This window comes from Bactrocera dorsalis, chromosome 4 (assembly GCF_023373825.1).
Source record: "Bactrocera dorsalis isolate Fly_Bdor chromosome 4, ASM2337382v1, whole genome shotgun sequence".
NCBI lineage: Eukaryota > Metazoa > Arthropoda > Insecta > Diptera > Tephritidae > Bactrocera > Bactrocera dorsalis.
This window is the reverse complement of record NC_064306.1, coordinates 50,149,370-50,177,179: the sequence shown is the minus strand read 5'-3', so window position 1 is coordinate 50,177,179 and position 27,810 is coordinate 50,149,370. Positions and strand designations below refer to the sequence as shown.

Sequence of the window (27,810 nt, the reverse complement as noted above, 5' to 3'; positions counted from 1 at the left end):
CATACATATATAGATGGCAGTGCACGATTATGCCCACATGCCTGTAAGTATATATGTATGTATGTATTATAAACCGCATTTATCTATGCTAAAGGCAGCTTTACACAATGTTTGTGGTTTTAAATAGCAACAACAACAAAACAAGAAATTAATTACTTTAAGAGGCAAATGATGATTGGCAACTGCGACCACCAAACGCAGCCGTGACAGTGAACTTAAACGACTTTTGTAGATTTTTTTCCGTTTTTTTTTTGTTTTTTCGCAAAGACAGACACTGTGTGTTAGTCGGTCTATCTGCCAATTGGCAAAACCAGCTGAGTGCTATAAAAGTGTAAATATGCAAAAAATTCGCATGCACATACATACATACATACTGTACTTATAAAGCTATAATAGCACGGATTAGATACATAAATATGCTTATGTATGTACATAAGCAGTTGTATGCATCTATCACTATATGAATGTGGATCATTTTGAATTAGTCTGGGATTAAATTTTGTTGTTTGTCCAAAAACTGCCTAACACTCTTTAAATGAACTTCTTGAGAACAAATTTGTTGACTTTAGGGAAAAATTCTGAGGTTTGAATTAGAAGATATAATGGAAATATCGATTTAAAACTAAATTAAGAAAAATATATAATTAAAAACAATAATAATAAATAAGTCCCCTCGATAGCTTACACTTTTAAAAATAACGTACTAAATTTTTAAATTGCTGTCTACTAATGTGTGGCCGCTCAGTTTAGTTAGCTCAATCAGTTTACCTTTAAAGAGTTACATGGGTTTACGGGTTTCAAAAATTTTATCCTATTAAATTCTACAACACCTCTAGAATATTGTCCTAAATTTTCAAGTTGATCCGCGTAATAATTTCGGAGATACAGCTTGAAAACTTGTGTGCTCGAGACTAGCTAGGCTAAGTGCGCCGTCTTTAAACACGTTTTTCCGAAATTTGTGAAGTCGGTTGACAAGATTTTCCGAGAACTAATCAACCAATCTTCATAAAATTTTACACAGGTCTTTGAGATACAGTTTCTAAAAAATCGGATGAAGGAATTTTTTTCGATTACAACTATTTGAAAAAAAAATTTCGGTAAATTTTCAGTAAATTTTTTTTTGTAAAAATGTCTGCCAAATATCCAATTTTCAGTTTTTTCTTCGTCGACGTTCTAAGTTAAGGTTTTAACTACAACGTACGATCCAAAGTAAACTTTTTGAATCTGCGCTCCCTGGTGGCGATATCTACCGGAAATTCCATCGAAACTGTGCATGAATTCATCAAAAATCAATCGAAATCATCATTAAAATACATTGAAATGGAATAGAACATTTCCAAAACATCGATTTATCGTATTTTGACCGAAAATTTGGCTTACGAAAGGTGTGTGCACGGTTTGTTCCATACAAATTGACTGATGACCAAAAATTGCTCAGAATCCAACATTCGAAGGAAATTTTGTGGCCGATTATTGGACCAAAAACCACATTTTAACCATTAACCACTTCCCGTATTCACCTGATATGGCACCGACGACTTCTTCGTTTTCGAAAAAATGCAGTTGACCAAGAAAGGAAAGTCTTATACAGACGTAGAGGCCATTCAAAAGGCTTGCACCGGCATACTGACACCATACCGGCCAACGAGCTAAAACACTCGTTGGACATGCTTTTGGGCCGTGCAAAAAGCTTTATTGAAGCAGAAGGAGACTCTTTTGAATAAAATAAATTGATTTTGCAGAAAAACCCATTTGTTCTGTTTTTTAAGGTCCTGTTTACTTTGGGTCGCACCTTGTAAAACCCGAATATTTTCACTTTAGAGGATCCAAGATGATGATGCCAACGTAGACGCATCGTTTTCCGAGGGGTCGCCGGAATGGCGTCGGCGAGTTTAAAATATTTATTTCCAAAAATTTCAGAATTTCTTTGTTAATAGTGTAACAATAAAAAATTCTAATAGAAAAAAAATAAAAAAAAGGATTTTTTTACCGAGGAAATCCCTATAACCCCTTAAAGACATTTACCTAAAATTTCAAAAAAAAAATTTGATACAGTAATTATTTGTTTATTTCCAAAAACTCCCCTTTTTTAGGCTGTCCCTAAATTCTCCTCTCTCTTGAAAATTTTGTTTGGTCCGTTCCAAAAACATCACTTCGAAACTAGTGTTCTAAGGCAGTTTCGTTAGATTGTCTATATGGCATTAGAAATGTGAGAAATTACTGACGATATTAAAAGATTTGCACATTAAGATTTTCTATCAGACAATATGCAATACGTATTTTATAATTTTTGACTTTTTTTTTCCTCAATTTGGTGTGATATAATTGTTTGGATAATTTGCTTGATGAAGTGCAATTAATTATTGTAAAAATAAAAAAAATAACATTATAATTGCTGATGTTTGCACAAACAAAGCGGAATACCCATACACTGGAATATAAGTGATGAGACTGATGTATGTATGTATGTACCTATGATGTAAGCACATATGACGATAGAAGTGATTAAGATCGTGAGTTATGAGATATTGCACATACTGTGATGCTAGCACAGAACTTGTTTGCAGAAATGTAAAAGTATTTTTAATTTTGTGAGGTTTGAGATAACTTAGATCTATGTGATGTCTTTGCGAAATTTGAAATTTGTATCTAATATTAGTTTGTTCTTCAAAATTAATATGAAAAAAAATTAAATCGAAAAAACCCTGCTACAATTCCGAAAATTACGCTGTGCGCTCTTGAATTTAATTCATGTTTTTATACCCTGAATAGGGTATATTAAGTTTGTCACGAAGTTTGTAGCACCCAGAAGAACGCGTCGGAGACCCTATAAAGTATATATATATATAAATGATCAGTAAGTTGAGCTGAGTCGATTTAGCCATGTTCGTCTGTCTGTCCGTCTGTCTGCTCGTCTGTCTATATACATACTTATATACGAACTAGTCCCTCAGTTTTTAAGATATCGTTTTGAAATTTTGTCAACGTCATTTTCGCTTCAAGAAGCTGCTCATTTGTGGGAACTGCTGATATCAGGCCACTATAACATATTGCTGCCATACAAACTGAACGATCGGAATCAAGTTTTTGCATTTGACAAGATATATTCACAAAATTTGGTATAGAATATTTTCTAAGGCAACAATGCAATCTCCGAAAAAATTGTTCAGATCGGATTACTATAGCATATAGCTTCCATATAAACTGAACGCATAGTTACTAAAAGAAATGCACCTGTGAAGGGTATATGAGCTTCGGTGCAGCCGAAGTTAACGTGTTTTCTTGTTTTAGTTAGACTTTAGCTTCAACATTCATGGTTAGGGATCGGATAACGTTATATTTGAAGAAAAAAATACCGTGTATTAAATTTAAGCCTCCTCGACGAAATTGAATGCTATCCAAAGAGCGATTTATTAGAATAAAGCCAAGGAAACCCACCAGTTCAGTTTCTATTTTTTTATAGTCTCCTTCAATTGAGAAAAGTTTTTCGAACTCGTTGCGTGATCACCCATATACCACAGATATTCACCTTCATTGATCGTGAGTACTCCCTTATATTAAAGTACAATAAAATTACGTTTTTTCATTGTTTTGTTCTGCAATTAGAATAAATTAACAATTACATGCCCTAGCAAATCATGAAATTCCTGGGAAATCTTTAACTAAAATTTATAACATCTAAAAATACATGTAATACTATTTATACTTATGTATGTATATATTTACGTCAAAACTCGTGAACAGAACAAGTAAGGAAGGGCTATGTACGGTTGTAACTGAATATGGATAAAAAAATCAATTTGACGTACCAAAATCTTTATGTAAGATATATGGAGGCTAAGGAAAGTATTGATCGGATTCAACTCAGTTTTGACAAAAGGGTTCATTATTATTAAAGAAACATTTTTTCCAAATTTCAATAAATTCCGATTAATGGTGTTTTGGGGCCGTGGCAGTGGTCCGAAGTGGTCCATACTTTTTTGCCAAGGAAGACGTGAATCAAAATGAATAAAGATATTTCAAATTTACTCAAGTTATTGCTTTCACGAACAGGCGAACAGACGATCGGCATTCAACTCGTCTCGTTAAAGGCAAATCCGCTAGATAAACGTTCCGTGAGATTAATGGTGTTTTGAGAGATGGTTCTCTATCACTTCGAACTGCGGAAAAATGGTTTCGACAATTCAGAGCGCCTGAAAACAACACCATGGATAAGCCAGCCGGCGGAAGACCTGTGGCGACGAATACCCATCAAATCATGGAAAACATCGAGTTAGACCGGCATGCGGCATCTCGTGACATCGCCCAGAAGATGGGAGTTAGTCACCAAACCATTTTAAACCATCTGCAGAAGGCTGGATACACAAAAAAGCTTGATGTTTGGGTGCCGCATGATTTGCCGCAAAAAAACCTTCTGGACCGAATCAACGCCTGCGATATGCTGCTGAAACGGAACGAACTCGACCCATTTCTGGAGGGAATGATAATAGGAGACGAAAAGGTGGATCAAATACGACAATAATCTGCGAAAAAGATCATGGCCAAGCGTGGTGAAGCTCAACAAATGATCGCAAAGCCAAGATTGACGGCCAGGAAAGTTTTGTTATGTGTTTGGTGTTGTTGGAAGGGAATCATCCACTATGAGCTGCTCCCATATGGTCAGACGCTTAATTCTACCATCTACTGCGAACAACTGGACCGCTTGAAGCAGGCGATCGACCAGAAGCGTCCAGAATTGGCCAACAGGAAGGGTGTAGTGTTCCACCAGGACAACGCCAGACCACACATTTCGTTGATGACTCGTCAGAAGCTACGGGAGCTCGGATGGGAGGTTTTATCGCATCCACCATATAGCCCGGACATAGCACCAAGTGATTACCACCTGTTCCTGTCCATGGCGAACGCCCTTGTTGATGTAAAGTTGAACTCAAAAGAGGCTTGTGAAAAGTGGCTGTCCGAGATTTTCGCAAATAAGGAGGCAGGCTTCTACGAGGGGGGTATTATGAAGTTGCCATCTAGATGGAAACATATTATCTATCGAACGAAACGACGCATATTTGAACTAATTCCGATCACTGTAACACTTTTTATAAAGCAATGAATAAGGAGCAAAAACGCGGAAGAGAGATATTTAATTTAACCCTATAGAACACTATATCTATCCTGATTAGAATATATATATCCTGATTAGTTTTATGTGATACAAACAACCCTTAGGTGAACAAAACTTTTATACTCTGTAGCAACATGTTGCAAGAGTATAAGAATAATGGAGTTGTATAGCTTCTTCCCCGCTAAATAAAGATATTCACATTTGATCTCGACTGTTGGAGATTGAATAATTCTTTTGTTGCATAAGTTATGTGTTTTCCAATAAGATGATTAGCTTCTAATTGCCATTGCTTAATACTTCATGTTTACGTGTCAAATATGTTATGTAACTTTAAGTTCATTGCAGGCAATATGTGGGGGTACACTTATTACATTTTGTAATAAAAGCTATCCTCCTTATAAATAAGTAGTACTTTTAATTTAACTGCGTTTAATATACTTTATATATATATTTAGTTTCACTTCACTGAAAGTTTATCTTTCAAGAAGTTTATTTTTAGATTATTAATCAATTGAGTTGTCATTTCAAATACCGTTGGCTAGTTAAGGCTAGCAAAATTAATCAGCGCGCCATATCTGTAATCTTCTTTTAATTTGTTTTAAAGTTTTCACGTGCTTAACAATTTCAATGGCCGCGTTATCATTGCAATCGGGATTTCAAGGACCTAACGTCAGTGATACAATAAAATCGAAATAAATATGAGCAATTATTTAGGTTTTATATTTGTGTACCATATGAGAGATAGGTTTTGTAGTTATAAGTCGTTAGGAGTGGGAATTAAAAAAAAACGATTTTTTTTTGTTTTTCTTAATTCTATTTTAAATCGATACCTCAAATACTTTTGACTTACAGCCTTCTAAAGTGTAATCGTGAATTCTGTCAGCTCTACCAACTTCATCGGTATAAAAAATTTTAAAACAATTTACACGATAGTTTTTGATTTAATAGCTTCTTAAGAAAACGTTAAAATCTCTGAAATTTTTAAAAATCAAAATAAAATTAATTATCCTCTTAAGTTCTAACGACTCTTTCGACTCAAATAAACGATTTCTGACTCTCAGTTCTCTTTCATAATGTATTCGACTTATAACCTAATAAAAAATATTAATTCTTAAGTTTGTGAAAGGAAACCCCTCTAATTTCTGCAGATGAAACTATAATATATAACAGTTCAATTGAAAAGTCCCTGATGGCGCTACATATGATTTTTAATTAGCCCTAAAGGCACGTTTACTTATTCCATATAACAGCTGTCGTATTATTAGTTTGTGAATTAAATCATTTTGAGTGAAGCAACTTTTGTTATTGAGGAAAAATGGGTAAAAAGGACTTTCGTATGTTAAAATACAAATATTACTTTTTGAAGGGAAAAAATACAGTTGAAGCAAAAACTTGACTTGATAACAAATTTCTGGACACTGCCTTAGGAAAATCAATCATCAAGAATTATTATGCTACGTTTAGACGTGGAGAAATGAGGACCGAAGACGGTGAACGTAGTAGACGTCAGACGAAAACCTCAAAAAAGTCAACAAATTAATTTTGGATGACTGTAAGTAAAGTTCCTTGAGATAGCAGGTACTCTAAAGATGTCAACTGAACGTGTACATCATTTTTTCACGAATATTTCGGTATGGGAAAGCACTGTTCAAAGTGGCGGTTTCTCCAAAAACAACGACGAGTTGATTATTCGGAGCAGGGTTTGGATATGTTCAAGCGTAATAAACCTGAGTTTATATGCTGATATGTGACAGTTGATGAAACGTGGCTCTAAAATTGTACTCCAAAGTTCAATCGACAATTATCCGAGAGGACTGCACATGATGAACCCTCTCCAAAGTGTGGAAAACGCAATAATCGGCGGGCAAGGATGTAGCGTCAGAATGCGGATGCGGGATGCGATTAGAATAATTTTTATTAATAACCTTGAAAAAAGAAGAACAATCAATAGCGACTATTGCATAGCGTTATTGGACTGTTTGAAGGACGAAATCACCGAAATATGACCGCATTTAAGAAATAAGAAAGTACTATTTCACCAAGACTCTGCGTCACAAGTCAGTAAAAGCATTTACAAAAATCCATGAATTAGTCTTCGAATTGCTTCCTCATTCACCATATTCTCCAGATCTGACCCCGTTGTATTATATCAAAGGAAATCTTGCTGGGAAGAAATTTTCGTCGAATGCAGAGGTGATCTCGGAAACTAGAACCTATTTTGAAGCAAAGAACAAATCATACTATAAAAATGGTATTGAAAAGTTGGAGTGTCGCAATAATCTGTGTATTACTCTTGAAGAGATCTACATTGAATAAAAAAAAACGAATTTTGCCAAAAAATGTGTTTAATAATGGTAGGCCGGGGACTTTTCAACTGGCCTGTTATTTAGAAATTTTTGTAAAAAAACAGATTTCGTATTCAAGATAATTCAAGGAAGTCTACAAATCTCTTCTAAAGAACGATTTTTTTTTTTTACATGGTAGTCTGAAAAATAGGTTCTTAGACTCCTCTAAGAAATACTATCGAGTGGGAGCTCTTAATTGTAACGAGAAGGTCCTCCGCCTTACAGTTTAAATTTTTTCGTGTTATCAGATAGAAAAAATTCATATATTAATTCCAACTACTTGAAAAAATATCTCGCTTTATCGATATATAAGAAATTGGATGCTATACCAATATGCGCAGAGGTTTAATAGTGTAATGTGTCTACATATCGAAAGGTAGCAATAACAGCACATATCAGTGAAGTAAAGCAATCACTGTTAGATTTAAAGATCAAATAAACGATAATGTACCTATGATCTTCAGATTGTCTCTGAAAATCATATCGTTTTGAGGTTACGTAGTATCTTCATTTCTTTTTTGAAATAAAGAATATTTTTGATTTTAGAATAAAAGCATATTATTTACAAATAAATCATAAAATTTGTATGGGATTCAATGTATCGATGGTCAAAGAGTATAGTAATGAAATAAAATTATGTAGCCAATAGGATTCTTGGCAATCATTTTGAAAGGTAAACATTTTTGTGGCGAAAATTTACTTATACAAATACATATGTTTGTATGAATATCTACACATTTTACGGATAATCAAGGTTTAAGCTGCGACATTGTATACAAATAATTAAATAATAGCATAAAATAAAATGATTTGCTTACATTTAGCTCTTTGACGTCTTCGCACATCAGCCATCGTTAGCGAATTTATTCTGCAATTTCGTCTGGGTCACAAGTAAATAGGTACACTTACTAAAAATGTTTATCACTACCCGGGCAACGAAGTCAAAATAGTATCGGGCGAATGCTATATGATACGTAGACTGGTTGGCGTGCAGACACAAAAAAAAAAAACGAGTAACGCGAACAATAACACAGAAGGTCGATTGTATGCAAAAGTACATAGAAACAGAGGTAAATATGTATGCACAATATTAGCAGTCGTCTAGCAGGGCTGCTGCTGTTGAGAGTGGCAAATAATGAGAGCGAAAAAAGTTGAAGTCATAAAAACGAAACGACTGTTAGCTGTAATCGCTGTAATTAAGCGATTTTAATGCAATTAAACACATTAAAGTTATCAATTTCGCCACAACAAGCAATATCGAAAACGAAATGAGCCACGCACTGAATTATTTATACGATTTAGAATATATTTGCTAAACTAAAATAATTGAATTATAAATGAAAATCCCTGGGTATGCTTTTCTTGTAATTGACGAAAAATCACTGAATTGAATGCAACAAGAACCAGATGCTGAGAGCGCAAAATGTGCTTGGCAGAGTGCGGAAAGAGCTTAAAAGAAACAGCTTTGTTTCATTTTGCACATTCTTAGGTATACAAATATACATATGTATGTATGTATGTAAATGCATATACATTGTTTGTATATTTGTATGAAAGCATGCATTTAACTTGTTTCTTTTTGCTTCGTAAAGCTAGTCGTTATTGTTTGTGCTGAGCTTCATTAGAGAGCAACTAACTTCAGTTATGAAACCGGTTCAGTTATAGGTGAGTGGAGTGTTCAAGTGTTGCCAGCAGAATTTGATATTCATAGCCACATTAGTGTCAAAAAATCACTAAATATTTTATATAATTCAGAGTTTAGTTAAAATATAATTATATATTATTTATACCACATATAATATAATTCCGTTTAATTTTTTAATTAATTGTACAAATTATTTATTGGTTACTGGAAAATAAAGCTTAGTACTAAATTGTTGTACAATAAGAATAAGGAATAATTTGGGATCTTGAAAATCGCGAGAAAGCTCTTGATTTTTAAAAATATTTTCCAAAAAAGGTCAACGCTTTGAAAAATGTATTACGTAAGTACTTTACTAAGACGAAAAAATATATTTTAAACAAAATTTTGAATAATTTAGGAACTAAATGCAACTAATTTTACACATAGAACTTAAATCGTAGGGTATTATGACTTTTTATGTTAAAATTTCCTCAATTTGTAATTATTGTCTGACCAAGCAGCATACCAGGGAATGTGTTTTGAATAAAACTTAGAACGAGTTGTAATATGTAACTTTAAGAATTTATAGTATGTCCCCGACAAGTACATGTGAAATTTTTAGTACAAAAAATTTTAAATATAAAAATTTCGAGCTGACTTGGTTGGAATGCAACAGAATAAAAAAGGAAAGTATGATATAATTATGATACAATTTCGAAATTAATACATAAGGAGATTTTTTCTTTACTCGTTCTGAATACAGTATGAAAGGGAAAAAATTGAATAAAGAAACACAAAACAATATTTTTCGATCCCTACTCAACTCAGCTCGGCTCAAACAAGCTCAGAACTGACGGCTGATCGGCGGAGTGTTCTATGAAAACTTATTGTATTATTAAATAACAAACAAAAAAACAAGAAGAATACACGTTATATTAAATTACGTATAATCAAAGCTGGCAACACTACTGCTGATTCAAGAACGGAGCTCAAACGGAATGAAAACAGAATGCGAGAGTTAAAAAAATTAAAATATGCACGCATTCTAGGATAAAATTAATAGAAAAAAATAACAAATTATCCACTCATCACTTTGATTTATGGCCCATTGCGTATGGAAATTAAAATCTTGCTGCACTTGAAAAAAACCATACGTCTCAATTAATTGTGTTATTGTTCACGCTATAATAATAATTAGATCTTATGAGCTCTGATAAGCCACCTATTAATGCCCAGTTTTAATGGCACTCTCATAAAGTCGATAAAAGCCAAAACGTTGCACTCAATTAGGCACGTAATACTTCATGTTGATTCAGAATTTATAAAATAAAAAAATGCATTATTAAACAAATGAAAAAATATATATATTTTCATAAAAAAACAAAAACAATTAAGCACAATATCCGTACGATCGAACACGAAATTAACTATTATCGTCTGCTATTTTTTCTAAAGCAATCGCCTGAACGAGACGAAACCACTTTTGGACTGCCATAAACATTAGCCTCGGCATTGAGGTTGCACCACTTGAAAGAGCGCCACCCGAGGTGAATTGTGCACAAGAACGAGCGATAATATTATATCTACGTATGTATGTATGTATGTATGTATGTAATTTGCACTTTTACATTTAAGAAGTGTCAGTATGTATGTACGATATGATATCGAGTGATTGACAGTTGTCGCCACACGCTGCATTATGGGATTTTTGTATTTTTGCTCTGCTTGATAAGATATCAGCATAGCAACATTTGCTCCATAGTCTCGCCCAAAGAAACGCTTGTATAAATGCAGACAGTCTAACTCAAATGTACTGAATAAATAAAAGGAAAGATTTGTTGTACAAGAAAACAGATATTGAAAGAGACGAACTTTAGCCTTTAAGTCTACTTAAGTAGAAAACCAATCAAAAAACCGTCAAGGTGTACTTATCACTTTATCAGTGTAGCAAAGGGACTGAATTGAACTCTATTGTTGAGCAGTTATTCACCACGCACCAAACCCCACATAAAATATTCGGTTTAAGCCTCTTTTGACAACGCGAGAAGTTATTACCCTTATAACGCAATGTTTGAATTTGGTTCTTCCATAAAACTTGTATATAAAAAGATATACATTTATAAAATTATTTTGGGTTATACTAACAATAGAGTTCAATCATACACACATTCATACAACCGTTTGCACTTTTTATAACTCAGATAAAGAAACAAAGCGAGTTGAATTTTTGTCAACGAACACAATGCGAAAGATTTCATGTCATGGCATAAATAGTCTGATACAGAACACATCATTGTAAACGGTTAAAGCTTTCGACAACTTCGTCTATCTGGAAACCAGCATAAACAACGAAAACAATATCAGCCTTGATATCTAAAGTAAACTCACTCCTCGCATCCCACGAACAAAGTCAATACCTTAAAAGTCAGGATGTTCAATGAAAGTTCCGTCGAAATTTTTTTAAACCCTTGTTACAGGTTGGATATGCTTTGACCAAATCGATACAAAGTAACCAGCTCTAAAAGGTGTATGTGAGATAAAGTAGGCGTAAAGTTGGAAATGTCGTCACGTCCAGTGTCATTCGAGCTCTACCCTTACGAGACTAAATCGCTATTGAGGCATAAGGGTGTAGAACGGATAGATCCGTAGTTCAACTATCAGTCTGCAACCGAGTACATCTAATTTCGGTGCTGGGTCATAAATAGGTAGCCGTGAACGAACTTGAGAGAGTGCGAATGTACAGGCATGCGCCAGGCAAAGTTACTAATGGGCAGTTACAACCCCACATGAATCAAAAGTATTATAAATATTCAATTGACAAATTCCGGCTCCTAGTGGCATCTTACACAGGGTATTACATGCTCAAGAAGCACCTGTTCAACATGGATATAGCGTTTTGGCAAATTGCCGGTTTTGTGACATGGAGACGGAAACCCCGGAGTACTGGGCCTTTGTGTGTCCATGTGAAAGAGGGATGGGTGTAATAGAAATTAGGTCGCAGTGAAATTTATCTCTATACTTTCAAATTATTTATATTCTTTGGTACAATCTTGGATTCTAAATAATATGGGAAACATCTTGCTCAGTCAAAATATCGGGCACGAAATGGAAATTTACCGAATGCTGAATGAACTCTGACCGTTTTGAAAGAAACGACGTCGTGGACTCGACAAACAGTAAATAACAAAAAAAAAATAAAATAAAAAATATCAAGCAGTTTCATCTTTTCAGTTGAATGTTTCTTCTTTATTGGCTTAGATACCGCTTACGAGGTTATAGCCGAGTTTACAACAGTTTACCCATCGTTCTTCCTTTCTGCTGTTTGGCGCCAATTTGTCCTTCTTCACTTAGTCTTTTCAACGGAGTGGAGGACTTCCTATTCCTATGTTTTACCCGGCGGGTACTGCATCGAATACTTTCAGAGCTGAAGGGTTTTCTATATCAATGTCGTCATCTAATACAGCTCATCGTTCCATCGAATGCGTTATTCGCCGTTGTCAATACGCAAAGGACCATAAATCTTCCGCAAAACCTTTCTCTCGAATATTTGTAATGGCGACTCATCAAATGTTGTCATCGTCCATGCCTCTGCACCGTATACCAGTATGAGTGACTTATAGTTGGGTCTATGTTCGTCGCGAGAGGACTTTACTTCTCAATTGAATACTCAGTCCGAAGTAGCACCTGTTGGCAAGAGTGATTCTGCGTTGGATTTCGAAGCTGACATTGTTGTTGCTGTTAATACTGGTTCCAAGATAGACGAAATAATCTACGATTTCGAAATTATGACTGTCAACAGTGGCCTTGAAGCCAAGTCGCAAGTACGACAACTGTTTGTTTGAATACAGGAGATATTTCGTCTTGCCCTCGTTCACCACCAGACCCATTTGCTTCGCCTCCTTATTCAGTATGGAGAAAGCAAAACTAACGGCACGGGTTTTGAAGGTTTGTGGCACTAAAATTCACAGATAATAGAGAATGCAGACACGATTGTAAATATTATAATTTTCGATTACTTGTATTCCATGGAATTAATTGTGTAATTAATAATCGTCAATGTTGTTGTTAGCTGCTTTTATTCAGATAAAACCCCGACCTTTAACCTTTCGGTTACGTAAAACCGACGGTTCTTGGAACGAAAAAATTTGATTTCGGCGTTTAAAAACCGGGTAATGATGGTACCAAATAAAATAAGAAATTCACTAACTTCGTTTATTAAAATTAAAACTCTTACGGCGCTTCTGGAATCATTACAATCTTTCATTCATTTATACAATATATGCTCCACCTGATTATCACTCAATTACAATAAACATTTCAAACACCCAGTGGGCGATGGCTGAAGAAGATTCCGAAATGTAAGTGAAAATATTACAATTAGCTATTTACAAGAAAAAGTTTCGACATTACTGTTAATCCTCCATGTTATTTGTGACCATAGCACCTGTTGATCATAAACGAAAACTAAAAAAAATTTGCAGCCAATGGCAAAATAGATAAAAACAACACAAGAGCAGGTTTTTACACACCAAAACACGGCACACTTTGCTTGTCACACTTGCGGATTGAGGATTGAAAGTCTTCCAGGTGCCAAGGAAACAAGTTTCTCAACCAACTAACACACTTTCAATCAATTACTGCTGCTAATCGTACAAGTGAATATTTGGAATTGAAAATTTTTGAATGACGCCTGCAGGCATTGTTCAATTTACTTGGTGATGTTGTTGATGTTAATAACATTTGTGGCTGGAGGCGAGATGCTATGAAGACTGCGGAGGAATTTTATTAATTGTTATATGAAAAATATATATGTTTGCATGTGTGTGTAGGTGTTGTAGGTGAAGCCAAAAATACATTAAAATGCAAAATCAAGTGAAAAGTATGTTGAAGCTGCTGATAATCTGAAGCGCTGGCGCGGAAAGTGGGCGGTTGAACTTAACAGGTTTGCCTTGTTTTGCGTCATAGGAAGCCTCAAAGGCTCTTAACAACATGTAACTCCCTATTAAACACATATGCTGCATGTAAATCTATTTTTCATGGGTTTTGTGTTTTACCGTTTTCGTGGTGGGTGTATTGAAGTGGGTGTTGAGACTTGCTTGTAATTCGGTAAGTGAAAGTTGTTTACGAAATTTAAGAATATAATCCTGTTGAAATTAAATACAGTGGCGGGGTAACTTAGATAATGGAGGGGTCGAGCGAATTTACATTTTTAATGAAACATTTTAATTATGAGTTTAGATATGAAACGTGACCAAGCTAGACTCGTAACAAAAGTTCTGAATTTTTTACGAAAACGACATCGAGTAGAAGTCGCAAAAGAGATATTTGACAATGTAGCTGAGGACCCTGTATTTATCAAACGCATCATTACTGGTTACCAAGTTGATTCATGATTATTGACGTCGAAGCTATCCAACAATCTGGCGAATGTCTCTCCAAAAATGAGTTTGAAGGTATAGAAAGCCGTTGTAGTCAATGCTTATAATAAGTTTATGGCTTGCCTTGTCTCAAAAGAAGCAGATTTTGAAGGCAATAATAAAGTTGTAAAGTAAATTGTATTTTTTTCTTCAGTCCGGGTCAAATTTGATCTGATGGTAAAGTGTACCATGTGTAAAACATTTTATGAAATTATATATTATCCACTTGGATTCAATATTTTTTGCAATTTTTAAGTCAAGTTAAGTCCAGGATCATGGAATTTTTAATTCTTGCAAGCAAAAACTGGTCGAAGTGATTTTTGACGCACTAATTTGAGGTGAAGGTTCTCTCTTCCAAAAACTTCGCAGAGACCGGAACAAGTAATTTTTAGAAGGTTCCAAGTCTGTAGAATATGAAAGATGTGTGCACATCTCACTCAAGCTACAACAGCTTTTTTTGAGTAATCAAAATGTTTGAATGCATCACTCAGTTTGTCCAGCTGATCACAATACAATTCAGAATTAGTCGTGGTATTGTCGGGCAAAAGCTCAAAATAAAGGGTTCTTTCGAAAACTCATCAAACAAACAGACAAACAAAACCAATTCCAAAAAATGTACGAAGAATTCTTTTTGCAAACAAGTCTTATTATATCAGCTGGTCAAATATACTTATACGGAAAAAAGTTGGCTTCAATAAAATCAACTGTTGTTATCAGACGAAATTACTTAGTGAACGACCAATATTTTAAATTTAACTCTACACTACAGTTAAAATTATACCAACGCCTCTGGTAGTCTAATCAAATGTGAGTATGTACATATTAACTTTTGAATATGCTTATGGTAGGTATGTAGGTGTATAATGCTAATGTGTAAATGCGCAGAATGCTAAGTATTTTTATCAGGTGTAGGAGTTTTAAACATATGTAAATGTTTTGTTTACTAATTATTAGAATGTTGGACTCAGCATGTTTTTGTTTACACAGAATTTACAAGATTTTTGTAGTTAGAGGTATAAATATTAAAGGATTATGCAAATCCTTGCTTTTTCTTTCTATTGAAAAATTGGGGAAATGATATTCTGAAATGTGAAAATTAAATAACAAAGCTAACGCTGAGATAGAAAAACCGCTAGGCAGCCAAAAAAGTAGTAGGATTCCAGTGAAGCTTAGCGAAAAGTAGCTGCTTTTCTGCGGGGAAATTCAAGGCTAAAAATATGTATTAATTTATATGAATTCTTATAAAGCATTATTTTTAGGGAATTCATAAATATTAAAAAAAACCATTGTTTGATAAAATTATTTTTGAATGGAAAAATATTGTGTATACCAAAATTAATCAATATTACAGTGACACTGAGTGAGGACAACCCACTTTTCGTAAGTGGTTTGATAAATTTTGTTAGGATCAATCTAAAATCCTTCACCGAAAGCCATTCACTCTGTGAATGTTCAAAAAATGTTGAATGAAAACATCATCAAATCTTAGAACTCTCTCGCCGTAGGCATGTATGTATATAATCAAATACAAAATGGAAATTCACAACAGTCAAAATATAAAGTCTGGTCTATCTCAAAAAGTTTTCAGAATGAAATCGCGCAAACGTTATTTTAGAAGAAGAAGAAATAAATGTTGTATCAAACTATGTACAGCTCGATAAATCAAAAAGGAATGACAAAATTGCATAAATTCTATTTCGAATTAATTCCACACTTACAGTTTTTGGTATCTACATCCACTAAATTTTTATGCTATCAAATTTCATTAATGCTCGTTCATTCTGATTGCAGAGCTACTATACTAAACTTAAGCTCGCTGACAGTAAGCTCTAACTTTTAATCAAGGAATGTGTGACTTCATTAGCAGCAGCATGACTTCGTTAGCAGCAGCATCATATTAAACTTGCCTGGAGCCAGGTCACGTCAGATCAGTTGGCACCTGTGAGGCCGATAAGCTGTCAATATAAAAATTCTATCAGGATGCAAACAAGCTGTTGTTACGCCATCTTCCGCTTTCTGGCGTTGGATCTACGGTCCTAGCGCGAGCTTAGCAATCGTTGATGAACCCAGCAAATGTGCGATTGCGGAATCTTTCTGGCTCAAAGCGGCCTTTCAGATCTATACAACTAACTAGCCAGATTCACAAGGCGGCAATGATAGGTGCTCTAACTGGATACCGGTCTTTTGCACTTACGGGGTGAGGCTGATAATTTTGAAGAACGCAACTTGTCAAAGGTGCATAGAGGAAGATGAGGTGAAAAAATCTAGACACTTTTTCTTCCATTGTCCAGCGTTCGCTATACTAAGAGGGAAACATTTCGATTGCCCTACCTTCTACTAATCTAGCGAATCAGCAGGAACTGATATTAGCCACCTTTATAATTATGGGGCAGGCTTAAGACGCTTTGTCAGTATGCAACGGCCTTTTTTGTCCATAACTAGAAGTTCTGGGCATCGCAAATTATTTACCTAACCTTCCTTACCGAAAAGTCATTAACATATTCGTAGGAAAGAAATTGTAACTCAATATGGTATTGAAAAGTTGGAAGAGACTCAGCGGGTTGAAGAATAACATTGAATTCTGTGAAAAAATTATAAGCGATATGAACTTTTCAGACTGCTTTGTATGTTATTCGTCAAATTTATATCCTCAGAATCATTGTACATTGGACTTTTTTGTTCTGATTGAAAGTACTTTAAGATGAGGTAGAACAATAACCTTAAATTTACAATACTCTTATTTTAACATTGATTAAAATGCAATATTTAATTTATATTTAACATTATATTTAGCATTTCATTTAAACAGTCAATACCAAAGAAAAATTACTAACCACCAGCCTAAATATAAATACCAGTAATTACATAATAAAGTGTCAGAAGTCAACTGCATATATTATTACAATATTAGAAACAAAACAATAGCTATAAATACACATTGGTAAATGAAATAAGAAGGAAAAACTATTTGAACACGGAAAAATATCAATATTGCTATTACATGCAGCTGATTTACACCTGCTATTATTTAACCGCATACTGTATGTAACATCTGCATGTGCATCGTGGATGCACATTTTCACGTTTTTGTGACGCTGTAAGGTGGCATCAGCTGTTTGCCACGCATAACGCCCACACAAAACAGCGTTGCAGCGTCACATCCGCACAGCAGCCATTATCGTACCTTAAACGTCATTATGGCGACATAACACGAGCTGCCATAAACATTTCATCACATGCACCACATATACACCTATGTAAATGCATGCGTATGTGTGTATGTATGAATTTATCATGTTAACATTCATCAGCCCTCTTTTGCAAAGTCAAAGCCGACGCTGCAGTTGACGCAGGCACCAGCTTCGACGCAAGCGCAGTTGCTATTTCAAGGGAATGTTTGTGAGGGAGGACGGCAGAAGTGCGAAAAGCATAAATTAATTCCTTGTTGTCAGTGATTGCTTCTAATTTCCTTTTTGCAGTTAAGAATAACAGTTTTTCAAGACAGACGCCAAGCCACGTCTGCAAAATAACTAACATTCAGTCATGATAGTGGACCACACAGGGAAGCCACAACAACAAAACGTATTATCAAATGTTGTTTGCGGCGCCTACTTAGATTTCTTCGGCATGTGCACTTTGTTAAGATGCAGTGCTTGGACATATGATGTTATGGCACGCTTCCATAAGCTCGGTATTACTTTTGTATATATTAGCGAGTTAATTGAAACTTGTTGTTTTAGCGTTTGGTGCATTAAAATGCTTGGTACACTAGACAAGGAACGCGCCATGTATGCAATAGTTGGCAGTTTAGAGCTAGAAACTGTAGACAGAGATTTTGTCGTGCTTGGTGCTTCTTTAAATTGGTACTTATGATCTCGAAGAGATTTTGATTTAAAAAAAATTTTGCTTTTTGATAATAAAATCAAGCGGAGATCACAGCTATTAAAGAAAGTCCTCTTGCTCTGGCCAAGAAGTTGCTTACGACAACAGGCAGCAAAACTTTTTAAAGTCTCTTAGGGTTTCATCGAAAATTCTGAATGAATTTCTTGGTCTATTAGTGGACCTAACATCCTTTTTCATGACAGACCGGTGTTGAGTTAACACAGTGATATTTTATGTAACAGTGAAGTAGATCAACTAGCAAAACAGGCACCACCCTACAATTAGACAACGATAAAGAGGGAGTGTGGACGCCTCTGGCTACTTGTAGATATTTACTTAACAAACATGTTATGGATATATCTCAGCCTCGGTGGAAACAATCTCTGACTTGTTCAACAAGTAGACAAACGCGTAACTATTGAAATTCAAAAGGAATGAGAATGTGTGGGGGATTTTAACCACAGTGGTTTCACAATGAACCTATTAAAGGTCTAGGTGCATAGTCGAACATCCGTCCTACCTACCTAGTAATATGTAGAAAACTTTCTGTACATATCATACCATCTATCCATATGAATATTGTAACAATACATGCATAATTATGTAATTCGTCTCGAATGTCATTTTTGTTCAACCCAATTCCTTTGAGATCCTAACTTCTTTACTTTTATTTTGCCACATCTTATGCCGCCGCATGTAGCAAGTGGCACAGCATGATGCACTTTTATTAATATACATAAGAATGTACATATAAGTACTTATATAACTCTATTATACTGATTTAAAAAAGCATCAAGTGGAGTCGCTTTTACGAGCACGTGCGAGTGCAAGGTTCTTTTTATTATTGAAATTTATACACACGTGTTATAGTCAACAAATCACGTGGCATTTTCAAAAAAAAGTCCTCAGATATATAACACTTTTATTCACGCTGCACTCTCAAAACTGTTCTCAGTTCTCTGTTCTTAAATGGCAACAAATCTTCAATGTTACTTGGGTCTTTTCAGTTTTCAGTTACAAAAATCTTTCCGAATAATTCTAGCTCTAAATTCGTAGAAGATTAAGTTAGGTTATGAAGTCAATCTTAGCAGGGATCTCACTTGGTATCAAAACTCCTATATAATAGATCATAAGACCCTCATAAATCGACAAAGCGTTTTGAGTCTATCATAAATTAGTTAAAGCTTCTGTAAAACTGAGAGAGATGTTTCAACAACAGTCTTGCAAAGGCTGCATAATGAAGAAAAAGTGCCTGGGAGTTTCCGCCTCACCGTATTTTATACAATTTTGACAACTTGCTTCCGACAAAATTTTTTACCTTACCGCATGAATGTCTATTGGACAAAGTCTAGTAAAAACTCCTACGATTGTCGTTCCCATGACAGTTGAGTCTACGAAATCGGAACGGATCCGGACTTTTATTCGGCTAAGGACTGTCAGCTGGGCAGAATTCTGCCGCTACAACAACAACTATTGCGGTTAGATGAATTTAGCTAAGTGCGAGTAATACAGTAGATCTCCTGCGTTTTAGTCTAGACTGAACAGATCTCTCAGTCACACAGAAGCTGGTTGTCGATGTCTAATAAGTGCACGCGCGGTCTATAGGTCCAGTGCTACAACGCAAGATGACAACAGAGATCCAATTCATTCCCACTCCGTTGTAAGCGGGGCAATGTTGGCCCCTTTGGTTGCCTTATCGGCTTTGCAGCTCCCAGTGCTTTTGTTTGACCAGGCACCCATACATGTCTAAGTTAAATTAAAGAAACTAAACTAAAATAATTAAGAAATAATAATGTTCTAAAGTACTTAGTGCAAAAAGATCTAAACACCGGTTGTAGAATAAGCTAAAACATCATATTTTGAAAATTCTCAACTGATTACAATTTAAGTATTCGTAGCAATAATTAAATCTAATTTCAAACGCAAAAACATTCGTATTAAACATACTTGTATATAGTTTCTTGAAGGCCGGTTGTGACTTACATATAAAAAATAAAGAAGAGTAAGAGTATGCACATATGTAGTATACTGTATGCAAATTAATTTCACATTATCTTTATATAAGAAGAAGCAATAAGTATTGTATCTTAAAGAAACGTTGAACTTTTAGAAGAGAGAAAATGGATTTTTATTTTATAAAATACTAAATATTGTATTAATATACGTATATTGCCTATATTAATATTTTTTTTATCACAAATCAGTTTGCATTACTTTGGCATTGCTTTAATTTCACAACATACGGGGTTGGCGCTGCGATAGTGGCGAGTACGCAATGCGCTACTTAAGAATAAGATGTGATGAATGAATAATCAGTAGCATGACAGTGGGGATAAGGATTAATACATATTTAACATTATCGGCATGCAAAATTACTATAACAGTGTACCTGCATACGTCACTGCCACTTTTTTTTTGCTCAATTTTGTTCTAATCAGTAGTTTTTAGTGGATATTTGCGCTGCTGTTATGTTATTGATTTTGCCCAAACGATTTGCATGTTCGGCTATGGAGTAGAACAGCAATAACATCACAGAAGCCAAAGTTAACAGTGACGGCTTTCAAAACAATTAGAGTTGGCTAATTTTGCGTAAATAATTATATGAAATAATAAAATAATTTGCAAGTTCTGTAATTACTATGCAGCGCCAGACAAAACGACATCGTTGACAACGCCAACGAAAGCGACAACAACAACAGGTATGCGTGTTACCCCCGACAACGTGTTGGTTGTTATTGTAGTAATACAAAAACGCTATGACACCTTTTTCTTTGTGATTTCATAATCAATAATGATTTTCGTTTGCTTTATCACAAGAACACTTTAACTCCGCTGTCTAGAAACTGCTTTCACAGCAATCAGCAACACAACATTATACAAATTATAAAACCCAAATATTCGTAAAAATATGCAAATAAAAGCAAATTAACTTTTAAGATTGTATATATAAGAAATGTACACTGACAAAAGCTGCAGAGCACACAACTGATAGGTGAGGGTGGGCAGCTGCGTGCTTTGGCGAATGGATGACTGCATGGAACGTCTAAATATTATTTGTTTAACGAGTTAACTTAGATTTTAATAGACATCGAAACGTTAAGATTGCATAAACTGAACATACGTATGAAACTTATAATTCATATTTATGTAATATTTATGTATATATATAACAATTTACTTAGTAAATTCTACACTGCAAAACTCACATCTCTTCCAGACAACTTTAGTCGCGGTAACAGCGCGAACTTGAAGTTTACTCCAGACTTCATTGACTTGAGATTTTTGACTGAGCAGCGCTGAGTGCAGAAAAGCAAAGCGAAGTCCAGCAAAGAGCCAGGCAATTTGTCTAGCCTACCCACCCAACGGCTTACCGACTGCTATGTGGACGCAGACGCAGAGGTAAAAGCAGACAAGAGCTACACTAAAAACACATACGACAGCACGCACGATGTCTGCAAAGGCAGCACAGGAGACGGCAATGTGGCCAACTAACGAAGGCGTTGGAAAAGTTTCAGTCAAACGTTTGCTGCAGACTGCAACTTGAACACTCACTATCGTTTTATTTAACTAGCATACACAACACACGCTTTGCACAAGATACACAAATAACTTTTGATGATTAAAAACTTATTTAATCTCTTCGAAACAATTAATTACTTTTCGTTTTACATCTATGCACAGAGAAATGGCGGAATTAACTGATGCTGCTGTCAGTATGCATATTTATGCTTGCATGCCTGCATTGCTGTCACTTACTGCGCATGTCCCGTTAAATGTCAGTTTTACAGTATTTCATATGTTAGCGCAATAAAAAATGCCGTGCAAATGGTTAAAGCTCTGCTAAAGTCGACATTGTTTTTTATTATAATTGGGTTCATTGTTGTTTTTGGTTGGGTTGGGTTGGTGTGGGTGGCGACGCGGCAAAAATTCAAAAACACTATTATTTGCGCCATCTGACGTCCAATTTGAGTTATCCAGTGTGTACAGCTTAAAGTTAAGTAAATAGTTTTATTCAACAACCGGGAACACCAACAGTTGGCATTCGTTACAAACGTGGCTTGATAGCGAACGCCTAAAACTATGCGCTAAATATCACTGTTTTATATGAATTTGTTGTTATTTAATAAGAGCAGAGAATGTTAAAAAAATAATAATAACAGAGAGTGTTAAACAATAAATTATAACGAAAATGTTAATATGTAGAGAAGGCGGAAGCTTTTCTGAAATGTAAATTATTATGAGGGAACATCCAAAACGTTTGCAAGAACTCCTTTATTACATCTGTATGTTCACTCCACTCCATATGATGCTTTTATAAGTTTATTTATTATCATTTGATTTTCAATTCATGTATCGAAAATTCATGCGCATCGATAACTTATTTCAGAACATTCGTTATGTTTATTTATTGCCTTTTCACCGTTTCACACATTGCAAGGTGTACTTCTAAAGTTTCGAAGTTAATTTTGAAATGATCCCTCATGTGAAAACTGGAAATTGTCTGCTCTTTGGAGGAATAGGACGTGCGTAAAATTTTAAATCGCTATGTTAAGAACTGAGAGAATAGTTCGTAGATATTGACTAAAATAACTAAATATCCTCAGCTCGGTTTTCTGATCATTTATACAATTAATTTATACATCTAATATACATGTATACAAATATCTACTATAACAAACTATAGTTTCTTTAAACTGAATCCCTCTTTTTGCAACCCTACAAAATTACCGATTGTAACCCTATAGCAATAGTACCGTTTTTTGAGGAGTCCCTTTTCGAATTTGAATCTTTGGTGTTTTGCAATTTGCATTTTACTGTGAATTTTATCGCATCTCGTTTATTTTAACACGTAGTAAAGAACAAAGCGAACATCGTTGTTGAATTATTTTATAAATTAAATTTTAATAAACAAATTCTTTTATGCAACAATTGTAGTGCAAGTTTGTGATTGTGTTTCTTGCCGCTTAGCGCTTTCGTTGAAGAAAATTTTAATGTATTAAAGTTAATATTTACAACTGCTGCTATAAAAAAATATTAAAAAGGTTTGTAAAAATTGTTTATCGTACAATAAAAAAGTTGTAGATTACCTTTTTATTTATTATTTGTCAAAGTGCTCAGTTATGGTTGATCCATTAACTGTACCAATAAATATGTATAAGAATAACTGTTAAAAGTCCTTGAAATATGTTGTGTGTATATGAGAAGATTTGTGTATGGAATAATTGCGAAGAACTGTACAGTTGCGTGCATTGAACTTTTAACTTAATACATTTTGAATATCGTTAGATAAATTGATGCTATTATTGTAAATAACATATTTTACCCACAAATATTTGTTAATATAACAACAGTAATGACGAATTGTATATAGAGTTTTTTATAACTCGATTTGAGGTTAGGTACAAATGACCAATAACTAGAAGTTTTTTTTACAATCACATAATTTATGTTATTTTGGATTAATTTTTATTGCTATTCTTTACTTTCTTCTTACTGTACAAGTTATAACAATGCAACGACAATTCACCTCTGGCAGTCGCCAAGCGCCTGACCCATTTGACCAATTTTTGGAGGAGAACAATTTTTATCGCAAGCACACAGCACGCGATGCTTCATGCCTGTTTCGTGTGATTTCGGAGCAAATGTATGACACGCAGCTGCATCATTTGGCCATACGCAAAAAATGCGTACGCTATATGCGCAAGCATCGTGATTATTTTGCGCCGGTATGATATTTCAAAAATACTTGTGTTCTAAGTTTGAAAAACATATTAATGTATTTTATTCATAGCTCGTTGAACGAGATTTGGATGAGTATCTAGATGATATGTCGAAACCTAAAACATACGGGACGCTGATCGAACTGCAGGCGGTTGGATATATGTTCCAGTAAGTGAATCTTAGCGACGGTACAACCGAAGTTAACATTGTTTTTTGTGAACTATGTATGTATATTTTTTATCTATACCTTGAGCAAATTAATATTTTTGATATTAGGAGTTCTTATGGTTAGTAAAATATCCCATAAATAAAAAATTAAAAATTTGTTGGTTTTGTTGGCACAACGTTAATATTTACTTTACAAATTAAGATTTTAAGTTTTTATTTTATTTTTCAGACGAAATGTGTTGCTGTTTGAACCCTTTAACTTGGGCAATTTTTATAGTTCTCGCTCTTACTTCAATGATGTATTTCGAGTATTCTACACTCCCGAAAGACATTTCGATTCTGTTTTTACGTGTGACTATATAAAAGATGCAGCTATTTGCCAGGGTAAAAACAAATTTTTATATATTTCACTTTAATATGAAAATTATTTAAATACCTGTTATAGCCATATGCTACGAAATCCTCTACAAAGATTTATATAAGTTGCCGGATGTTGCATTTGCCGTTGAGCACATGTTACATTCGCCAACTTTGGATGCTATGGAGTACACATCCGAAAACAATGACGACGGCTACTGCACTCGTATAGTGTTAACGGATGGGCGTAGTTTTCACTTTGATTTGCCACATGAAACTAATTGCATTTTAGAAAATTATGAACTTTGCCATTTCCATCATACGAATTTTCCACGTTTATCGGATGATTTGCAACGCGAAATGAAAATACACACAAATTGCGATGATTATGAAAAGTCCGCATTGTGTAAGACGGCGGAATCATTGCTCCCCCATAAATATATATCTTGTGTGCGCCAATTGTTGCAAGAAGGTAGTTGAAAGTTCTTTTATTTATTATATATGTAAGTGAGTATAAGTTTTTCATTACTCTTCGATTTAGGTATAACACCGTTTCCGTATAAAGTTGCCAAAGCGTTGGATCCAAACATGTATCGGAATATCGAATTTGATGCCTGGAATGAACAGCGTAAAGAGCAAAAACTTCAAAACTGGTATAATGGCGATACAAATTTTAAGGTATTTATTTAGTCAATAAGTGCGCATGCATGTCGTTTGCTTGTCAATAAAAATGAATGAACTAACAGTTTGTTCCTTCTATGTGCCTAACATACAATAAAATCCGGTCAACGGTTTGTGCTTGTCATTCTTATACGTCCTCTTCCAAATTGCTGTGTCCTGTCTATCCAATTCCAATTTAATGTTTGTACTTGTGTAACTGTTTAAACTGAAGTTGATACGCTGCCAGCAAACACGAGTTCATAAAATCTTCCAGGTGGGAGCCAAATGTCATGTGAAGCTATGCAAATCCGAAAATGATGTATACACTTGTCATATACAAGAGATTGCAGTTGACAAAGGCTACTGCATTGTTTTTATCGAACAATTAGGCGAAAAGCGTTTGGTAAGATGTAAAATAATTTAAAAATTAAACAAAAAACATAAAACATAAAACTTTGTAATGAAAATGTCCGAACTTTTGGTTCAATCATTAAATTATATGCATGCTTTAAGAAATTTCAATACCAAAAATATTAATATATAATTTACTGCCACAGGTACCGTACGAGTCATTAACTCCGCTGCCACCGGAACAATTTAAGCCCTGGACGCTGCCATATCGCTTTCAGCGTCATATGCAAAAGTATAGTTCTGTACGCTTGACACGTCACTACAATTACCGTTTCAAACTGAACGGACAATTTGCATCTGCGCATGAGTACTGTGCCGCCCCTTTATCGCCCAATAGTAAGTCAGCCGACTATGTGCCTGGTATAATGGATAGTGATGTCAGTGAGAAAGACGAAAAACAGCATTATGTTTCAGCAGCTTCGCATCATCGTAACGGTTGCTACTATAAATTAAAACAATATACACATTTTGAAAATTTCCGTGCACATACGGTTGAATATTGCGCAATGCCACTAACGGTTGAGCATGCGCCACGTGAGCAAGAATCGAAAAGTGGCAATGCTAATGCAACGCCATCGCATGAGAATCAAACCAATGTGGCAGTACGCACCGTTGCACCAGAAACACGTATAAAAACAGAATCAAACGGGCAACAACAGCAGCAGCAACAACAACAACAACGCATGGGAGCACCTGAAGAGTTGGTGGGTACTTTCAATCCAATAGAACAATCGGCTGGCATAGGCGCACCTGCATTTATTTTGCCTGATGTTCATTATTTATATCCTGTACCTCAGTACGCGGCTGGTATGCCGGAGGAATACTATACATATAGTTATGATCCTGCAATGCATCCACCACCCGCCACAGCACTAATGCCAACCGGTTATTATATGTATCCACCACCAGGTGCTCCACCAGCAGCTTTTGCGCCGGCTCCTAATAATTTTTACATGCCAACTGCTGCGCCATTGCCACCACCACTCATCACAGCGGCTACTGCACCGCATCCACCATCAGCGGTAGCACCTAATATCGCTGCTCCATTTTATCAAACTAATACGCATTTCGGTAGCATGACACCAGCTGGTGCTGTCGAGACGCCTTCAATGCAAAATGCTACAACGCAAGCGTATGAAACGCCTATCACTCATAATCGAAGCAGTGGACAAACTCCAAATATGAACACACCAGTAACGGGTCGCATTAATTGGGATGCTAAGAAATCGGTAGAGGTGAGTGGCGTAGATTTGCCAACTGACGTTGCCACCCTGCGGCACTTTTACAACCTGGGTTTGGAGTATCATCTGATGCACATGAAGCAACGTTGCAATGAAGGTAGGTTATGCAACTATGCGTATATTACTTCTGTAAAATATTACTTGTATAATTTTAGACAACGCAGCGAAAGCGACGGGACCACAAGGTGCCACAAAAGTGAATGGCGGAAATCAAAATGAAGATGTTACGTTAGAGGTTTGTAAGTCCGTATAAAAAAAATGTTAACTAGAGTTGCACCGACGCTATAATGCCCTTCACAAATTTAAAAGTTTTCAATACAAGAACTTAGTTTTGATCGTTTAGTTTTTATAGCTACTATATGTTATAGTGATACGGTATCGGCGCTTCTCAAAAATTGAGAGACTAATTCACGTATATACACACAGACGGACGGACATGGACAAATCGATATCAATTTGATATATACATATATGTACATACAGTCATGGACAGAGAAATAGCACACTTTTAGCTTGTAATAAAACGACGTTTATTATTGATGTAAACAAAATACAAATTGAATTTTTTCATTAGCATAGCATAAATTGAGGAATAAGTAAGTTGTGTACAAAAAATTATATAATTTTCCATAGTTCTCTTTAAAGATTAATGAGTTTCCAATTGTGTATTTCGGTTTGGTTCAGTTAGAAATAGCACAGTAGGCCGTTTCTTTATCATAAATGTGGTGTTATTGCTTTTAAGCACTCACAACGTTATAACTTTTTATTGTGTCCACAATTTTTCAAAATTGCTTGGCATCGTCGTGGCAAATGCTCCACTAATTTCTAGCACCTACTTCGTTTTACACCATTTTTCAATTTCTTAGCAATC

At 35.0% G+C, this 27,810-nt stretch overlaps 2 protein-coding genes across 7 annotated transcripts in view; one reads left to right on the top strand and one right to left on the bottom strand.

Moving 5' to 3' along the window:
- The window catches only part of LOC105222774 (solute carrier family 41 member 2), an 84,682-nt gene extending 62,597 nt beyond the window's left edge, over positions 1-22,085 (bottom strand). The window contains exons 1-3 of one of the 3 annotated variants that reach the window (XM_029548872.2): positions 10,492-10,567; positions 10,305-10,382; positions 8,277-8,421 (exon numbers count right to left, since the gene is read on the bottom strand). In XM_029548872.2, coding sequence (XP_029404732.1) covers positions 8,277-8,310 — 34 coding nt within the window. In that variant the 5' untranslated portion in view covers positions 8,311-8,421; positions 10,305-10,382; positions 10,492-10,567. Of the gene's footprint in view, positions 1-8,276; positions 8,592-10,304; positions 10,383-10,491; positions 10,568-21,587 lie in introns of those variants that run through there. The other 2 variants (XM_011200243.4, XM_029548871.2) reach the window with 2 other exon arrangements.
- Positions 22,086-23,141: 1,056 nt separating this feature from the next.
- The window catches only part of LOC105222775 (uncharacterized), a 112,649-nt gene continuing 107,980 nt past the window's right edge, over positions 23,142-27,810 (top strand). For 2 of the 4 annotated variants that reach the window (XR_007422469.1, XM_049454099.1), the window contains exons 1-9: positions 23,161-23,423; positions 23,884-24,107; positions 24,173-24,270; positions 24,500-24,654; positions 24,716-25,099; positions 25,169-25,305; positions 25,520-25,690; positions 25,845-27,036; positions 27,095-27,174. Coding sequence is in view for 3 of the 4 variants with exons in the window: in XM_049454099.1 (XP_049310056.1) it covers positions 23,892-24,107; positions 24,173-24,270; positions 24,500-24,654; positions 24,716-25,099; positions 25,169-25,305; positions 25,520-25,690; positions 25,845-27,036; positions 27,095-27,174 (2,433 nt within the window). In the remaining variant the exon portion in view is untranslated. Of the gene's footprint in view, positions 23,424-23,883; positions 24,108-24,172; positions 24,271-24,499; positions 24,655-24,715; positions 25,100-25,168; positions 25,306-25,519; positions 25,691-25,844; positions 27,037-27,094; positions 27,175-27,810 lie in introns of all 4 variants that reach the window. The other 2 variants (XM_011200247.4, XM_011200248.4) reach the window with 2 other exon arrangements.